Raw genomic sequence first — 17,624 nt, forward strand, 5'->3', positions numbered from 1 at the left:
TTAACAATGGCGACTGCCACGAACGAGCCATTGGTTGTCGGGAAGATTCAGAGGAGACGAACTGCTTGTGTTGTCATTCTTCAGTTTGTATTAATACCACAGCTGACTGCTATATCAGAGCCGGGGGAAATGGTCACGGATGTGGATATTGTAAGTACATCAACCCCTGCAGTGAAACCTTGACTCTCGTCTCGTGCTTTATCTTCTGGCCTCATGACATTCCATTGTCTTTTACACACACAACACCGGTCAACAGCCAGTATTAATGAAGGTATAGAATTGAAAAATGTGTAGAATATATATCGGTGATCGATAATATGGTGTTATCTGCCTACAGTGAACGTGTAATAAGGGATGAGGCTAAGCTATAAGCAGACAAGATTTCTTAGTCTGGTCTTGCCCTTATATAGCTGATTACATACTAATCTTTTTTTATTAGTTACAAATACATTTCTTTTGTAATTATATGAGCATGAAGTATTTCGTTTTAAGGGTAAGTACTGAGATCATCAAATTGTAAGAATCCTCCTTTTTGTGTATTTTAGGGAAATGATAGCCCAACGTTCATCTATTTTCCGAAGACGATGTTCAAGAATACTCTCATTGAAATGAATTGTGAGTATGCTCTTTTACTTTACCTGTTTTCTTGTATTTTTCTCTCTCTCGGTTTTTCTTAGACACTGAAGAGCACATTTTTATTAAAAGAATCGTAATCCATAAAAGTAGTAGTGTTTAAAAAAGAAGTAAGTAAAATAAATAAAATCTAGATTTTATTTTCTGTATACATGCTCTTTAATTAATTTTTTATATAATAACTGAATTCCAGTGCATCAGCGAAATGACATGCTTTGACTGCTCTAAATGTTATTTTCTGCTGTATGTATTTCAGTGTTACACTGAAGAGTGTGCTGGTTCTGTAGAACTCATGTATAGCATGGCATTTGCGGAGTTCTTCCTTGCTACAATGAAGTGTTTGGATTTGATGTGAGTGTATTTTTTCCAAAAAGTGCTATTTTTTTTAATTTGCAGCAGTTTAATATGCATTATTCACTTTTCTTCAAAAAGCTTAATACAGCAAAAAGACTATTTTGAGAGGACCACTGTTGTCCCGGGAAGGAGTCGTTGGATTCTACATAGACCACAAGTATGAGCCTGTAAGTGTGAATCTAATAGTACTGGAAGTAAGGTTTACATAGCATCTTCACTCTCTCATACGTAACTTGTTGATGAATGTACAGTTTATCACTGTGTTAATAAACAAAAAAAACTTTGCAATTAGTTGTAGGTTTAGATTTTGTAGTTAAGTCACTCAGACAGGTCTGACAAATTAACATGAATGTCAATTTCTTTGAATGATGTCTTTCTTTTTTTTTTTTGATTGGACTCCCCAGTTAGGAGTAAATACTTTGATCATCCTAAACAGCTGGAGTCAACTCTGGTGAGTTGAACTGATGCTTTTTAACCCAGGTTAAAAAAATAGTGGTATACGCTTGTGGCATATGGTCATCCACTTGGTCCAAAGCTGATTGAGTACATAATTTAATCTAATAATTAACACATTTCTGTGTTAAATGAAATATTGATTTGAGATTGATTACAAGACAAGAAAGAGAGTGATATATGAAACTAGAACAGCTAGCTATGTTGGAAATTCAGCTAATAATTCAGCGGCACGGAATGCTGTGATTGACCAATCAGAATCCAGCATTTTAGAGCCTTGTTAATTAGTTATTTCATTTGTCATCCTGATTATGCTGACACAGATTCTGTCTCACTGTTTTCTCACTGTTAGTATTGTTAACTTAAATAGCCCAAGCATAAACAATCAGCAGACTTTTCTGTGAATTTGAATTTCTGGTCTAGGAATTCTCCACATTTCCAACATTTCGAAAACTGCGAAATCAGAAATTACAATGCCAATTTAGCATCAAATATATTTAATTATTGTCGCAGGTTCAAAATTTATATAGGATTTACTGTATACCTTGGGAAACTTTGTCGGCTCTTTTTTGTGTTTCAGAAAACCCCCAAATTCACAAAGCAGGAAGAAGGAGGGTTGCAGTGAACACAGATGGGGAAAAAAAAAATGTTGGTTCATAATTTACAAAATTTTAAACATTTACATAATTAAAAAGGCTGTCATCATTTATTCACCCTCTAAACCTATGTGATGCTTTTTTTTCTTGAAGAACACAAAAGGAAATCTTTAACAGAATATCTGAGCTGTTCTTTACCATACAAGGAACCAGGGACTGTCAGGCTTCAGAAAGGACCAAAAGCAATATATAGTTATTTTATTTTTATATTTTTGCAGTCATAGTAAACCATTCAGTTTCACTGTATGGGAAAATAGCAACTTGCATGTTAATGAGAGTGTCTAAATTATGACAGAATTTAGAATTTTTGGGTCAATTACTCTTTAATGCATTGATATGATTATTCAATGATGGTAACTTTTTGTTGTAAAGGAAGCAAAGATGTGATATGACATAACTTGTGTATATTCCATGTCAATAATGTTAAGATTTATGCAGTTAACCGTTTCTAATGTTTGCATGATCAGGTTAAAGCAACAAATTCAACGAGTGCTCCAAAAAGCAAAGACACTTCAACAGTGGAGACCTCTGTGAGTATTAAAGCACAGAAAGAATCATGATTCAATAAAAAGGTTAAAGCGTCTATCTTTTTTCTTCATCTTTTTTTTTTTTTTTTTTTTTTTTTTACATGCATGTTTTGTTGTTGCAGCAAAAACAATCTAAATCAGACACTGCAGTGGCACAAACCTGGGAAGACAGTCCCTATATGTTCATCATCAAAATTGAGGCAAATCATCCACCTGCCAAAGAAAACAAAATCAAGAATTAAATGTAAGATTTAAATTAGAACTCAAACAGCCGTTATAATGTTTTCTGAACGAGAACAACCTGTTTTGACAGCAAGGGACCTTTTGAATAACATGTACAATTATTAACCCATTTTATAAATGCATTAATACTTATAGTTTAATATATATTGAATATTTTAATAATAATTTTTTAAAATATAATTATACAGTGGAGGTCAGGATGCACGGCGCCTATCAATACATCTCAGCATCCGAATGGCCATTGATGATTGTGAGTACACATAGTTTGTTGGTTTTTTTTTTTAATTTTCTTTTTCAATTGCAGTAATTATTTTATGGCCAGTAGCAACATGTTTGCATTTTTGGCAGCATTTAGGAAGATTCTTTCATTTACAAAGCTTCCACTCAAATTTTTCTTTCAATGCCCATTGTCTTCAGTTCTACATGGTGATGTGCATCATCTATGTGATTATGGGAGTGCTGTGGTTGGCTCTCTCTGCGTGTTACTGGAGAGACCTGCTTCGGATTCAGTTTTGGATTGGAGGAGTGATCTTCCTTGGCATGTTTTGAGAAGGCAGTATACTATGCAGAGTTCCAGAGCATCCGTTATGATGGCCACTCAGGTAACGCAATTTAAATATTTGTTAATTTAACAAACAACTGAGACCATACTGTGTGTCTGCAGCTGAAATATAATATTTTTATGTGCACAAGGTAACATAAGGTGTTGTTATTTAAACATGAGATAACTTAGTGCACTCAAAATAGGTTTTTCCAGAATTTTATTGGCAGAGATGGGTAGATTACCCAGAAATTGTACTCTGTTACTTATTCCAAATTATTATACAAAAATTTTAGTTTGTAAGGTTATCGATTACAAATTATAGGTAATATAGTCAGACTAATTTTGATTCCTTTTAGATTCCTTTTGGCCTAACTTATTTATCAGCTAACTTTGTCTAACTTGGTTAATGATTTAAATTGTACCATACTGATATAAAAACACATAGAGTAAGAAAAATATATTCCATTCGTTGTAATGAACAACATGAAGTTCATTAAACATAACATTACGTCAAGGTTTCTCAAACTGGGGTTCGTAAATGAACTGCAGGGGATTGTGATTTTAATGAAAAGCTAATAATTTATTAAATCATAAAAAAATTCAAATGAAAGCAAGACATTTTTAAATAACGGCAATCAAAATAAAACGCTTATCAAAAAAAAAAAAAAAACATATTTGTTGACCTGCATGTCATGTGACCGTTAACCAATGCCAGAGAACCATGAATTTGCAAATGTGATACTTAATTTGTTAAATATATTTAAATATAAATTAAATATATTAGGTGATTGGAAATTACTGCATTCCTTGTAAATAAAAATAAAGTTACTGTGTGCATTTAAAGGGGTTTCAAAAACAAAAGACCTCCAAATACCAATACGTGGGTTAATAACCTAAAGGTAATTCAAATAAAAATGTATGTGTTCATCAGTAGTTGATGCGATGTTGGAACACTTCTTAAACTTGATATGATTTTTGTAAATCCAGTTTTCAAGTGCTGTGTAACCACCTGACTAATGACTTATAAATCCATAAAACCGGAAGACTTTCTGAATGTATATAAACAGCAGGATATGTTTAGAAAGGAACATTTAAAAGATGAAAAAGAGGAATTTAGGAGAATCAAGAAATGATGATTCAGATTTAATCTAATTACAGGTACTTCATTTTTTGAATCTGATTACGTAATCCAGATTACATGTATCAGTTACTACTCAGCTCTGTTTATAGGTCATGCACATTGTGAGGAAAACTGAGGGCTGTTTAATATTTAGTTTTTAATATTATTTTAATTATATTTAATAATCCATTTAATATAAAAATAAAGCTGCTTTATGGTTAACACAAAGGCAAACTGTTTTGATGTACAGTATGGTCTTGTGGTCCATTATAAAAATCAATCCAGGCATATGTTTGATGTGATTGTGTAAATTTGCTGTTGAACATTGATAAGGTTACTATAGTGAATGTAGTCATTATGATGCATTATTTTTGTGTGCAGTTCAAGGTGCAGTGCTGTTTGCAGAGGTGCTTTCAGCTGTAAAAAGAACCCTGGCTCGAGTGCTGGTCATCATTGCTAGTCTTGGATATGGCATAGTCAAGTAAGCTGCTTTGAAGCACTAATATATTGAGACAGTTGGAACAAAATAGATTCAAATCTGGTCTTAGTCATACTTTTATAAAGCAAGAATCCATTAAATTGATCAAAAGTTACACTTTGTTACTACATTGTTCTGATGGGAAAAAAACTTTTTAACATTCACCCCTTATATTGAAAAACGTTAGCAGTGGTTAAAGTGATTTCTGATAGATCACTGATGTGAGACTGAAGACCTGAGTAATTACGAAGAAATTCAATTTGAAAATATATTTAAATAGAAAGTTATTTTAAATTGTTATTTTTAACATTTGTTATAGGAGTAATCTTCAGCATAGTTTTGTACATTTCTCTTTCAATGACTCCGCCTTTTTGCTGCAGACCAAGACTAGGAGCATTGCTGCACAGGGTGGTGGGGGTAGGACTGCTCTACCTTATCTTCTCCATCATAGAAGGAGTACTGAGAGTCAACACGGTAAGGACAGTCTCACAGCTGAAACGGAACACGATTCCACTAAAAAAACAAAAAAAACAGTGACCAGTGGAGAAGCATGTCCACCTTTGTGACTAACCTTCTTATTTAATGTAATGATAATGCTGCACCAAATGTCATGTGAAGCTTAATGTTTCTCTCTCGCAGGGGCAAGGTGGTTCAAACAGGCTGCTTTGTGACATTGTTATGGCCCTTATTGATTCTTGTATTGTGTGGTGGATATCCTTTCACATGTCGATCATCTGTTAAGACTGCGTGTTCAATTTGTGCTGTTATTACTTCTGCATGGTGTAGATTTTTGACAGATACATGGAAATGAAAGTAGATCGAACCTCTTTTTTTTTTTTGCAGTTACAAGTGCATACAGTTCTTTTTAGGAAGCAGTGTTATGAAATCTGTGCTCTTCTCTGTTTTGTTGGCTCGTGATGGTGTTGTGCAGCTGGGATAATACTTTGTGAAATATCTTTTTTCAGTCTTGCCTCAAGACTGAAAAAAGATGCTAGGGTTGGTCGATGTAATAATGTGAGTACTAGGGTTGGGCGATGTAATAATTAAGATGTATTTGTGATGATTCTGATTGCAATATTAAGCACCACAGTAGATGAATTTACACTATTTGGAGGTGAAAATGTTTCACTACAATAGTTTGTAGGGTCTGTTCATTTCTGTTAAACTGTACATCAATTCTGATTCAACGATTCACTTTAGTAATAGTAATGTTTGCGTACACTACTGTTTAGATATTTGGAATGAATTAATAAGATCAAAAATGAAAGACTCCTACATTGAAACCAAAAACAAAACAAAAAAATCAGTAAAGTTTTGAATCGTCAAAGAATCCTGAAAAAAAAAAAAAAGTTTCATGATTTCTACAAAAATAAGCAGCACGACTGTTTTAAACATTGCTCATAATAAGAAATGTTTCTTGAGCACCAAATCAGCATATTAGAATGATTTCATGTGACACTGAAGACTGGAATAATGATGGAATAATGGCTGCTGAAAATTCAGCTTTCGCCATAACTATAACAAATTATCAAAAAATAAATAAATAAAGGTCACAGTTTCAAGCTGTGTCAAAGCAAATATAAGGTAATGAATATCATAAATAGGCAATCGCTCAGCCCTATGTAGGTCCCTGTGATAGTGCTGTGTGATGCTGCTGCTCTTCTCTTTCTTTCCCTGGCTCTCTCTGTCTTTCCCTCTATCTTCCCTCTATATTGTTGTGCCAGGCTGAAGATGATCTGGTGTTGCTTGCTGCCATCCCCTTGGCTGTTCTCGACTCTACCCTCTGCTGGTGGATATCCTACATTTCTCCATTACTGTTTGTGTGTGTCCCTCTTTCTCTCTTAATGGGTTGTGTAACAGTGGCCCTGCATATGTGAGATGTGGATCACCCCTCTTTATGTTCTCCTTTGCGTTTTCTGTGATTTTCTGTACTCGTAAAGCTTGAGGACAAACCTCTATGCAGTTCTCTACATTTCCTGTTTCACGTCTCTCTTTCCAGCAAAGTAAACTGTTTGCTTTAGATTGTGTATGAACTGGAAGTCGCTGAGCCCTAGTGATCCGATATAGTCCTTGACACTCAGTCACATCTTCATTAGCCTGGCCCAAACGATGAAGCTCCTTCGGCTGAGGAGAAATGTGGTCAAGCTGTCCCTTTACCGCCACTTCACCAACACTCTCGTATTTGCTGTCATTGGTGAGCATATGCATCACATTACTAAATTATTGTGTAAAGTGACAGGATTACAGTACTGCATTGAAACTGCCAGTGATTAATGTCTGTGTAATGTTCGCATACTGAATTATGATTGGTGTGTCAAACATCTGGGTTACATGATTTATTAATGGAAAGTGAGCCGTGATTGGGGACATTCAATCGCAGTCTCTCTTTCTTGCTATATGTAGGCTTTTCAAACTATAATTTTACTGAAAACTTGCAAGCACTGATATTTCCTTACCGATACACTACCATTCAAAAGTCTAGGGTCAGTAAGATAAAAGCTTTCTATTTCTTAATAAATACTATTATTTTTAACTTTCTATTCATCAGAGAATCCTGATAAAAAATGCAGTTTTCCTCAAATTTTTGAGCAATGCAACTTAATTCAATATTGATAATAAGATGAAATGCTTTTTGAGCACCAAATTTGTATATTAGAATGATTTCTGGAAGATCATGTGACAAAAAAATAGGAGTAATGTCTACTGATTATTCCGTTTTGCCATCACAGGAATAAATTGCATGTTAAAACATTTATTTTAAATTGTAATAATATTTCCCAATATTATTGTTTTACTGTATTAATGATAAAAGATTTTCTTTCAATGAAGTGAAACTAGTTTTAGAATCTTTGTCTGATATTTTATCTGCTTTCTTTTTTTGCCACATGTTCTCATAATGAAATTCTGCTTCTCTTTCAGCTTCTGTTATATTTATTGTGTGGACAACGAAGACTTTCAAGTTATCCAAGTGCCAATCTGTAAGCCTTTTCTTTTTAGATGTAATATGTCTTCTGTTTTTTAGTTAAACCCATATAATTTTAATGAGTCCTATTTGCCTTCACAACTACTCTTGTAGGACTGGAGAGAGCTGTGGATAGATGATGCTTTCTGGCGCTTCCTGTTCTCTAGCATCCTGCTTGTCATCATGTTCTTATGGAGGCCATCAGCCAACAACCAGAGGTACAGCACTTCACCTCTACCCATGTGTCAACCCCACTACTCTAATAGTAGAAACAAGATTGTCAATCCTTGTCCTTCTGAACCCTTCAGGTATGCCTTCAGTCCACTGGTGGATGAGATTAGTGAGGAAGAAGAGGAGCAGCTAATGAATGAAGCCTTCGGTAAGAGTCTTAATTAAAAAATTAGCAGGTGTGAGACAGAAGTAGTATCCTGTATTTAAAGATGATGGAGAAATAATTCTGCACATGGGATCTTCACAAGCTGCGTTTCGTTCTCTACTAAATAGGATGTATTTGATTTAAAGTCATGATTAAACATGATTGTCACAGTTGATGATTGGATGTTGAGATGTTGGTGTTGCGCTCAAAAGAGTAGGCAGATATACATGAGCCTGCAGGGATGGGTTTAAACTCTAAATGATTGGTAATGAACGATGACGAATTGTCATTTGAAAAAAAAATTACTAGGTCAATTTTTTAATAAACATATACATAGAGAAACGTTTACAGTAAGATCTATAACACGCATTTAGAAAACAGGGTCATTTTTCCATTTCATGGCAACTTAAAAACATGCAGTTTCCATTTTATCAGCACACTTGAATGCTGCCCATCACGTCTGCAGATCTGGTTTTCAGCCTTTGTTTGCCGTGCTTTCATTTGACTGCGTTAAGCCAGTTCTAACCAGTTAAACTTGAATTCACAGAGGGTGTGAAAATTAGAGGGATGAAACCAGAGACCAATGGAAGTGCAAAACCCGGCAAAGTGGTAATTCATAACAATACTTGGCATAAAAGAAAAATGTAATTGTTTCATGAAAATAAGCATGTTGTATTGGCATATATAAGAGTGCTTTATGAAGGCTTAGACATGTTGTTTACATAAAAAAACACCATATTGTGTGGAAAGAATTGCTTATTGTTGTGTATTTTCAAATATGCTGCATATTTTTGATGACGTCAAGGCCTTCACCTCATGGTAAATTTGTTTTCTATTCCATCCAGGATGAAGATCTAAAATGGGTTGAGGAGAACATTCCCTCATCAATGGCTGATGTGTAAGTCCAGGGATTCATTATGTGTATAGAAATTATGGTTATGGTTAGATATGGCACTAATAGAATGATTCATTATGTCACTGATTATTTGTACACCCAAACATGTCATCAGTTTGCCTGTAAAGCTGCTAGCAATCTCTGCCGTGTCATTGACGTGTCCTTCTCTTTGTTTTGCAGCGCACTGCCACCACTGCTAGACTCAGACGAGGTAAGTGTCTCATATTCTGATTGGCCAGCAGTGGGCACCCTTTGAGCTTCCCAAGTAGAGCAGAAAGCGCTCGGCCTGTAACGTCACAGTGTTTACCCTCGCTCCCTCTTTTCTTTCTGCTTGGAACAAAAGGAGCGCTGAGGCTTTGGAGGTTTTGTCTGACTAATGAGAACTCACTTAAGCTAACATTGGATGTGTTCATATATCGAGCAGCAGCCAGTGAGGACAAATCTCTTAAAAGAGGAGATCAGAGATTACATACTAGAAAAAATGCAGGATTTTGATAGGTTTTTATGTAACCGTGTTATTTATTTTAGGAATGCCATTGTATGGCACTACATTTTTTTAAATGACTCCCTTTCCTCATAATTTCCTTTCATGATTTGGATTTTTTCTTTCTTTTTTCTTCCTCAGGAGATCATGACTACAAAATTTGAGATGTCCAAAATGGAGTAGATCTATGAAGATCTATGTAATGTATATAATGTGTGTACTACAATGCACAACTGCTTTATCCCAAAACATGAGCTTTTCATAAACAACATCTGTAAATATGTGGGATGATGAGGGTACTTCACAAAAGGACTTTTATTTTATTTTTAATTGCTTGTTTGTATTTGTATTTACTCAGATAATATGGTGTAAGAGTTTCTTAAGCCTAAACTGTAAATTGCCTTTGACTGTTGTTTATATATCTACAGTACAAAATGTGATTAAAACACGTTAGTTTGTGCATTGTGCTTTTTCACTAAGAGGCTTTTGCACAACAATCCTCTTATTAATTACATAAAGATGGGAAAACATGTAAGATAAAAGCTCTCTTCTGGTTTTCTTTCATTCGTCAGTATACTTTCACAAATTGACAGTACCTCTCTGACCTGGTGGTATTTTTTTTTTTTTAAGCAAAAGTGGCCATTAAGTGTCATCCTGTCTGCCTGTGCGCCATTAAGCCGATTGCAATTTTCAATGGATTTATCTGACGTGAGTTTTTAATGCTCTGTATCATAGACACTCGCCTGGGTAGTTAGATGACTAGGTAAAATGAGGTTGCACGAGTTTTGTCTGTCAATGCTGTCTAAAACAAAGGGCAGAGGTGCAAAACCCAACCAATCCCCCCCCCCCCCCAATTGGTTTTTTTTTACCAGTTAAACTGCTGGCCACAGTATATTAAGCAGCATATGCAAATGCCTGTTGTAAATAAAAGTATTTTAATAACCAAAACAAGTAAAAATGTATTCACCCTTCTTGACGTAATAAGAGACCTTATGCTTTGACTACATACGGTATGCTAAGTCTGTAAAGTCCACCCGGGTCGTGCTGTCGATAGGTATTGATTTCTTCTCAAAGCCACATTCAAACATCTGTCATGCAGAGTGTTCGTTTCACCCACTTGACAATACAGTCTCAATATGTCTGTCCTGTTTTGTTCCTGTTAAGACAACTCATTATGTGTTAATACTTCCACACGGTTCTTCATTAACCCTGACCCCGCTGTGAGCTATAGGGAATACTGCACCAAACCTGTTGCTAGGATTTATGTTAACCTACAGTTAACGTTCTAATAGCATGATTTAGTGTAAATAGTTTACAGTGTGATGCTAATCAAGGATGGTACAGTCATAATCACCTGAGCTCAATACAAATATCAAGGGGATAGAGTATGATATTAAATTACCGTTAAAGTAATCCAATATAAATTGACATTTGACATAATCGTGTTCATATTAGGGGTTTTATGTAATGTGTGTTCCCATTTCCAAGATGCAAATTATGCACTATTTGTGAAGCAGTATTTTTGGAGGGAAACTAAACATTCTCTCAATTGATTTGCATTAGCTGAGTCTATTACCCCAACTGCCCCAAATGGCAAACCCAGTTAATCTGTTATTAGTCAGCATTTTCTAAAATCTCTCAATGATGGCATATTCTGCAAGAAAACCCAGAGAAGTACTTAATGTTTAATGGTGGTTTATTCATGTACACAAGATAACAGTCTAAAAACAAAAACACAGAGATTAGAGCACATTCCGTGTTGAATTCACAATTCAGGGGCAGTCTGGCGGGCTGTTATTTCAGATGTGTCTGTATCACATATATCTAGTCGAAGGAAAACTACAAACAGAATGGCAATTAATATAAAACTAACAGTCTTTATGATCACGGTACTTTGCGATCACTGAGATTTAACATTTCAAAGGAATGTCATTTATGACAATATAAAATCTCACTAGCAGACAGGCAAAACATTTACAATGATGGAATGGTAGCAAGAACTGCACTGATTGATGATTCTGAATTATTGCTTTTCAAGATATTTTTAAACTATGTGGATTGCATCTCTCACCATGGTGAATCGTGGCATAAACATGTGATTACTCCATATTTGGGGGGAGGGGGGCAAAGCTCCTTGCTGAACGAATCCCATGCAGATCTAATCCTCTTTGTGTGGCGTCACACGTTTCCCGCCTTTTTTTCTGGTAAATGATAACAGAAGAGATTTCAGAATATATATATACAGTATATTTCTACATTTAAAATGATCAACTATACACACATATTTTGTCACGAAGATGAGGTTAATTTAGATTCACCAATATAAATTGTCAACTTTATAAATACAGGACAGCAAGCACTACACATCTGACAGTATTGTGAAAAAACTCTACCTCAAAAACACTCAATTATCAGTGGTTCCATGTTAGCATAGAGGCATGCTGTAATCTTTCCTTAAATTTATTTTATTTTATATTTACTTTTTAAGAAAACACAAATTGCTACTTTGGATAACTTAACAACAGCTCAATTAAAGCACCCGTATCTTCCTTAGAATTCACTGACCCTAAAATTCTCAACATTTTAAAACGGTTATGGAGTGTAGCAATATCTTTTTGACATGTCCGCAACACCAGATCATGTTCCCACAAACACAGATGAAGTCGCTCAGGATTGCCAAGGATCAATACAGAGATCCCTGTTTTAAAGTAACTTCTCTTTGACAGTAACTGACATCAATATCTGTGTAACTGCTATTGTTCTCAGGCTGGAAATACTTAAAACTACTGTCCAGAACGTCCTTCTCCTTGGCTAACTGTTCAGTGGCTGAAGATACAACTGCACGAACGATGGAAGCTGCAACCTCATAGCACATCCTCTTCAAGGCCTCCTCTTGTTCATCTGTATTGGTCCTCACTGACCCAGAATGGGACTCTCTACTTTGAGGGGCCCCATCCCCCCCAGTCTCTACCTCAACACTAGTACCTACTCCTACTTTAGACTCAGCTTTGTCATTTGCAGTTTGCTGTAGATCTCTCGAGTCAACTGGAGCTTCACACTCACCGCTTTGGGCAACTTCATTGACAGTATCGCACTTCCCGTCTTGATTGAGGATCTTCCCATCCTTCGGACAAGTTTTCCCACTAGAGTCTATAGTCTCCTGGTTTGTTTCCTCATCCTTCACGTCATTCTGGGTTGTTGCTTCATGATTGTGTGCTGCAGTGTCCTCTGATGTAGCATCCGAACATCCATTCTCACCATTGGCTTTTGGCTCTGTCTGGCCTCCACCCTCTGGTGCTGGATCCGCTATGTGAGACTTGTCTGATGGCTGACCAGATGGTGCACTAGTTTGGGACCTCTCCTCTCCATCAGAACTCTTGTGTTCGCCTGCCACCTGAGCTTCATTATTGCTCTCACTCGGAGCCACAGTCTGCTCCTCTGATCCAGTCTGTGGGACATCAGTTTCCCCAGCTGTGTCATCAAGGCCATCCAAGTCTTTAGCCTCACTCTCACCAGTACCATCTCCATCTTTCTGGGCTGTACTCTCCCCCATGTCCATGCTGGTGCTCTTCCCCTTTCGCAGTATGAAGTTCTTTAGTGACACAGCACGGTTGAAGTGTGTCCTTTTTGCCTTGGCCGTCTTGCCTGAGTCTTTACCCGCCTGTGGTTCATCATTCTGCTCTTGCTCGCCCGCTGCTTCCTCCTCTACTCCACCTGAGTCAGCTGCCTTCTTTGATTTGGGAATTACTCGTTTTTTGAAAGAGGTCCAGATCTCATTTGCATGATGGTCCACCGACTTTGCATGCTGTGTAGTAGCAGTTGCTCCTTTTTCTTCCTCACCCTCTGCATTAGTCTTCTCCTGTGCTTCTACGTCACTGGCTACCTTTACATCTTCCGTCCCCTGTTCAGCCTCTGGGGCATTTTCGTCTTTAACATCTGAAGAGTCTTTGTCCTTTGGTTTGTGGATTCCAACAACTGATGAATCTCTCTTCATACCTTGGAATGTCCAGGATCTCTTTAGTTTCCACCTTTTTTGGCCAGAGTGCTCTGACTTTGTAGTGGAATCCAGTGTCCCACTGTCTCCTGCTCCATCTGCACTGGTTCCTTCTGCTCCCTCAGCATCCTTGGACTCATCTGTGCTTTTCTTGTGACTTTTCTGAGCCATGAGTTTCTTAAAAGAGTGCCAGCGCTTCATGTTTTTTGTTGTTTGGGGGTTAGACTTGTCTGGCTCTTCTGCAGTCGGAGGCTCCTCTGCTTGGTCTGCCACATTTGTACTGGCATCAATATCCTCCAGCCTGTCTAGTGATTTTGACCGAATCTTGTCATGTTTTTGGAGTGCCCCTGTTCCCTCCTTTTTGTCTGTGCTTTTGTGCGAGAAAATTTTAGCAACAGGCTTGCGAATGAAGTCCCTAACACTAGACTTCTCTCCTTGCTTTGGCTTGGCACCAGATGCCTTTTGCTCTTGGGAAGCCTCTTCATTTTCTGGTGCTTTTTCAATAGTCTGCCCGTCAGCTGCAGCCTCACCAGCTTCTGCTGGCTGAGTAGATTCCTGCTCTTTAGGGCCTGCAGTATCCCCTTGATCGTTCTGTCTAGAGCCCTTATCCTGCTCCTCGCCAGGAGTATCTTCAGCTCCTGTCTGCTGCTCCTTCTTTTTTTTCCCTCCCATTACTTTTCCAAGCCCACTTTTATTTAAAAAAGAGTCCCATATTTTCTCAGAGGCTGGCTTAGATTTGCTATCAGCTGGTTGCTCTGTGCTTGGCGTTGCCTCAGTAGTAGGCTGTGTTTCCTCTGTTGAAGCTGGGGCTTCCTCTGTTGAAACTGAGGCTGGTTTTGTGGTTTCTTCCTCTGCCTTGTTCTCGACAATGTCTGCTTGGACAGGCTCTGCATTAGCCTCGGTTGCCGCCATATCGAACATAAAAACTCCAACTTTCAGGTCTTCCTCTTGAAATATACTTAGTTCCTTGAGTTCTTTATGAAACTGAGTTCATTGATGATCAGCCAACAGCTCTGTGATTATCCAAATTATTTCCATAAGAAATGGGCAATTCTGCATCATATTCCGTAGATGGACTTCAAAGCTAGAAGGAGAAAACACAACAATCAGTCTGAATTAAATTGGCTGGATGTATTTCAGTCAGCATATGTTTTTTTTTCAATCCTTGAAACTGTTGTATCTTAGCTGTACTGTTGTGTTCTACATGGGGTAAAAATAAAGTATGTACTAGACAAACTTATGCTGTCTTTAAGTGCCTCCAATCACCTTGGAATCACAGTGTACACATGATCACTGATATGTTTTACCATTTAGGCTATTTGGAGTTTTTCTTGTACTTTAAAAAAAAATCTCTAATTTAGATATTGAGCTGAATACACCACATCTTCTGTTGACATTTAACTTATCTCGCTGTGTAAATGCACAGGTATGTGTTGTCAAGTAAGGATTTGAAAATGCCAAATGCAAAAATAAGTCCACGTGCCACTGCCCATATGACGATGAAAGATCTTATAAGCCTCTAAACTCTTCACCCTAGGTCAACTCATATTGCTTAACAATGAGGCTGGTTTTGTTTCTACACAGAGGATTCTTTTGAGAAAAAAAAAAAGATTTTTTTTTTCAGGGTTTCTTGATGCTTACAGCAATTTAATGCTTCCTCTGAATGATCCACTTGCGAAATTTCAGATTTGTTTGTATTGAATTTGGTCTGAGACGCTAGAGGTGAAACCACATATGACATAGTTACATAATTGATTTATTCAAGGAACATTATGACTGTATACACCATAAAATGAGTACAGTGGCATAAAGAACAGAAGCAATATTCTTTGCCCTGTGAAAAGCCTGATGGAAAGAACATGGCTTAATTGGATTTTGCCGTGACTGAGTCTGTTTACTGATGGGGCACAAGACCCTGCTTGCCCATCTGACTGACACTGGGACAATTGAGGCTTGACGGTTTTGTCCCCTCTTTTCATGGACAAAACCCCTGCCCTTTGTTATGCAAACGCAGTAGAAGAGACTTGAAGAAGCTCCCTCGATAAAGCCCTAAGTGTGGGCTCAAACCTTGCTTTGCAGAAGTAGAACATAATTCTAATGAGAAACGAGGGAAAAGCCAATGCAAATGCTCGAGACAGCAGGTGCCAGTGCTCTTCAAAACATCATTTGCATTGCTAATGCGTCCCTAACCATCTCCTCCATTTTGTAAAAATGTGTTGATATCAACATCACCCAAGTTGTTTTAATTGACGCGTTGCACGAGCAGCACGTTATTTGCCAAAAAAGCTCCGAAAAGACTCAAGGAGACATCCTACTTCTGTTGTGTCTGGAAAACAACCCTGAACAATACTCATTCACGTCATTTGATTCAGATCACCAATTTCTAGAACCTCACATCAGTTAGTGGAATAATTAAAAACATATTTCGATTCACGAATCTTCCAGTAACCAATAAAACGTCTGTCACTATGTACATGTGTGATGTGGGAATTATGAAATCATCATGCAGCGGGAAAACAACAACAACCCGCGCGCCAGACGCACAAGCGCGCGCATTCGGTGTCTATTGTGATAAAGCCATGCTTGTTTTATTCTCGAAATCTCGTTAAGATCCAATTCAGCGGCCGATGTACTTTTGCTATGTAAAAAGGTATTTCACTGACACATAGCCTACACCACAGACTGGAAGCAACTGGGAGCAAATTCACACTTGAGTGCGTCTGATAATAATATGCGGGAAGACAGTCTGGCACGTTTGGCGAAGTTGATCGCATGAATGAATGAACTCGTAACAGTTGCTTGAGCAAATACGCAATAGTGAAGCAGATGTCCTTATTTATAAACATAAACACAAAGCAAAACAAGCTGGAAACGGATTTGTTGAACCTAATACCCAATTTCACTATGCCTACGAATTCAAATCCAGGGCGCAGTCATTGCGCGCCTATTGTCCTTCCCAAATAAATCTATGCACTTCCTTATAATATCCATTGTTAAATGCATTGCATAGGCTAAGCGTTCGAAACCACACGTATGTATTTTGACACATAAATGCAAAATGAAGTTCTTCACGACAGCAATACTCATAAAAATACAACAAAAACATTATAACTAAGAAAATAGTCTGCAAACCTTGTTCCTCGTGTGTAAATCCGTCCCGTGTGCTAGAGGAAAGGTAATAATCTGCTGCAGACTGGAAAAGACACAAACTAAATCCCCGCTCGCATCCTCATGCCTTGACTGAAGAGAGATCAGTGAGTGAGTGAGTGAGAGAGAGTGTGTGTGTGTGGAGAATTGCGCGCGCGGAGACGTTGAGGGTCGAGCGCTGGTATTAACAGACGCGCAGCTGCGGCTCCATCTATCTCACCCTGTTGCCCTTAGCAACCAGGCAGACCACCCCCACCCTGCCACCACACACACCCCCGCCCCAAACACTAAGAAGGTTACTTTACGGGGTTAAGATGGTAACTTTAATTTCAGCCACCTCCCTTGATTTCTGAGAAATGTGGTGATGTTTTGTTGGATCACGAGCCTTCAGATTGGCTGTAGAAGGTCCGAGGATTGTTTCTGCACCTCGGGTGACGCAGGGCAACAGATCGAGTTGTTGGGGAGACTGGGGACTGTTGTAACGTTTAGTTTTAAAGTCTATAACTAACTGCTATTTCTTAAACTTTAATGTGATTTGTCTGCAATGAATTGAAGTAGTTTAGAAAATACAACTAACATAAACTGTGTAAATTAATGTCAAGAATAAAGAGTGCACAAGGGGGGTATATGTAAAAAATATAAATGTAAAATGTTGTTCATAAAAGTTATGGTAAAAAATACGGTGTTATGGTATAATATATTTTTTATGGAGGCATATAGGCATTTTTAGAGAAAGAGAGAGATTTGCTGCTGTAACT

The 17,624-nt window shown here is 37.5% G+C and overlaps 2 protein-coding genes across 2 annotated transcripts; one reads left to right on the top strand and one right to left on the bottom strand.

Moving 5' to 3' along the window:
• Positions 1–2,021: 2,021 nt before the first annotated feature.
• On the top strand, positions 2,022–10,267 carry LOC113071326 (transmembrane protein 87A-like). Its single transcript, XM_026244689.1, is given in 17 exon segments — positions 2,022–2,088; positions 2,564–2,626; positions 2,746–2,867; positions 3,055–3,116; positions 3,284–3,409; positions 3,411–3,468; positions 4,912–5,011; positions 5,389–5,482; positions 6,733–6,801; positions 7,094–7,202; positions 7,928–7,986; positions 8,085–8,188; positions 8,279–8,349; positions 8,894–8,955; positions 9,192–9,244; positions 9,422–9,452; positions 9,867–10,267. Coding segments are annotated over 17 exon segments (1,242 nt in total). The 5' UTR covers positions 2,022–2,071; the 3' UTR covers positions 9,909–10,267.
• A 1,136-nt stretch (positions 10,268–11,403) lies between these two features.
• On the bottom strand, positions 11,404–17,003 carry LOC113071327 (uncharacterized protein DDB_G0283697-like). The gene is made up of 3 exons (XM_026244690.1): positions 16,852–17,003; positions 12,789–14,803; positions 11,404–11,926 (listed from the first exon to the last, which is right to left on the bottom strand). Exons 2-3 carry the CDS (start codon positions 14,638–14,640, stop codon positions 11,904–11,906), a joined length of 1,875 nt encoding a protein of 624 aa, XP_026100475.1. The 5' UTR covers positions 14,641–14,803; positions 16,852–17,003; the 3' UTR covers positions 11,404–11,903.
• Between the last annotated feature and the right edge of the window lie 621 nt (positions 17,004–17,624).

The sequence above is a fragment of the Carassius auratus genome, unplaced genomic scaffold (assembly GCF_003368295.1).
Source record: "Carassius auratus strain Wakin unplaced genomic scaffold, ASM336829v1 scaf_tig00007032, whole genome shotgun sequence".
Lineage (NCBI taxonomy): Eukaryota > Metazoa > Chordata > Actinopteri > Cypriniformes > Cyprinidae > Carassius > Carassius auratus.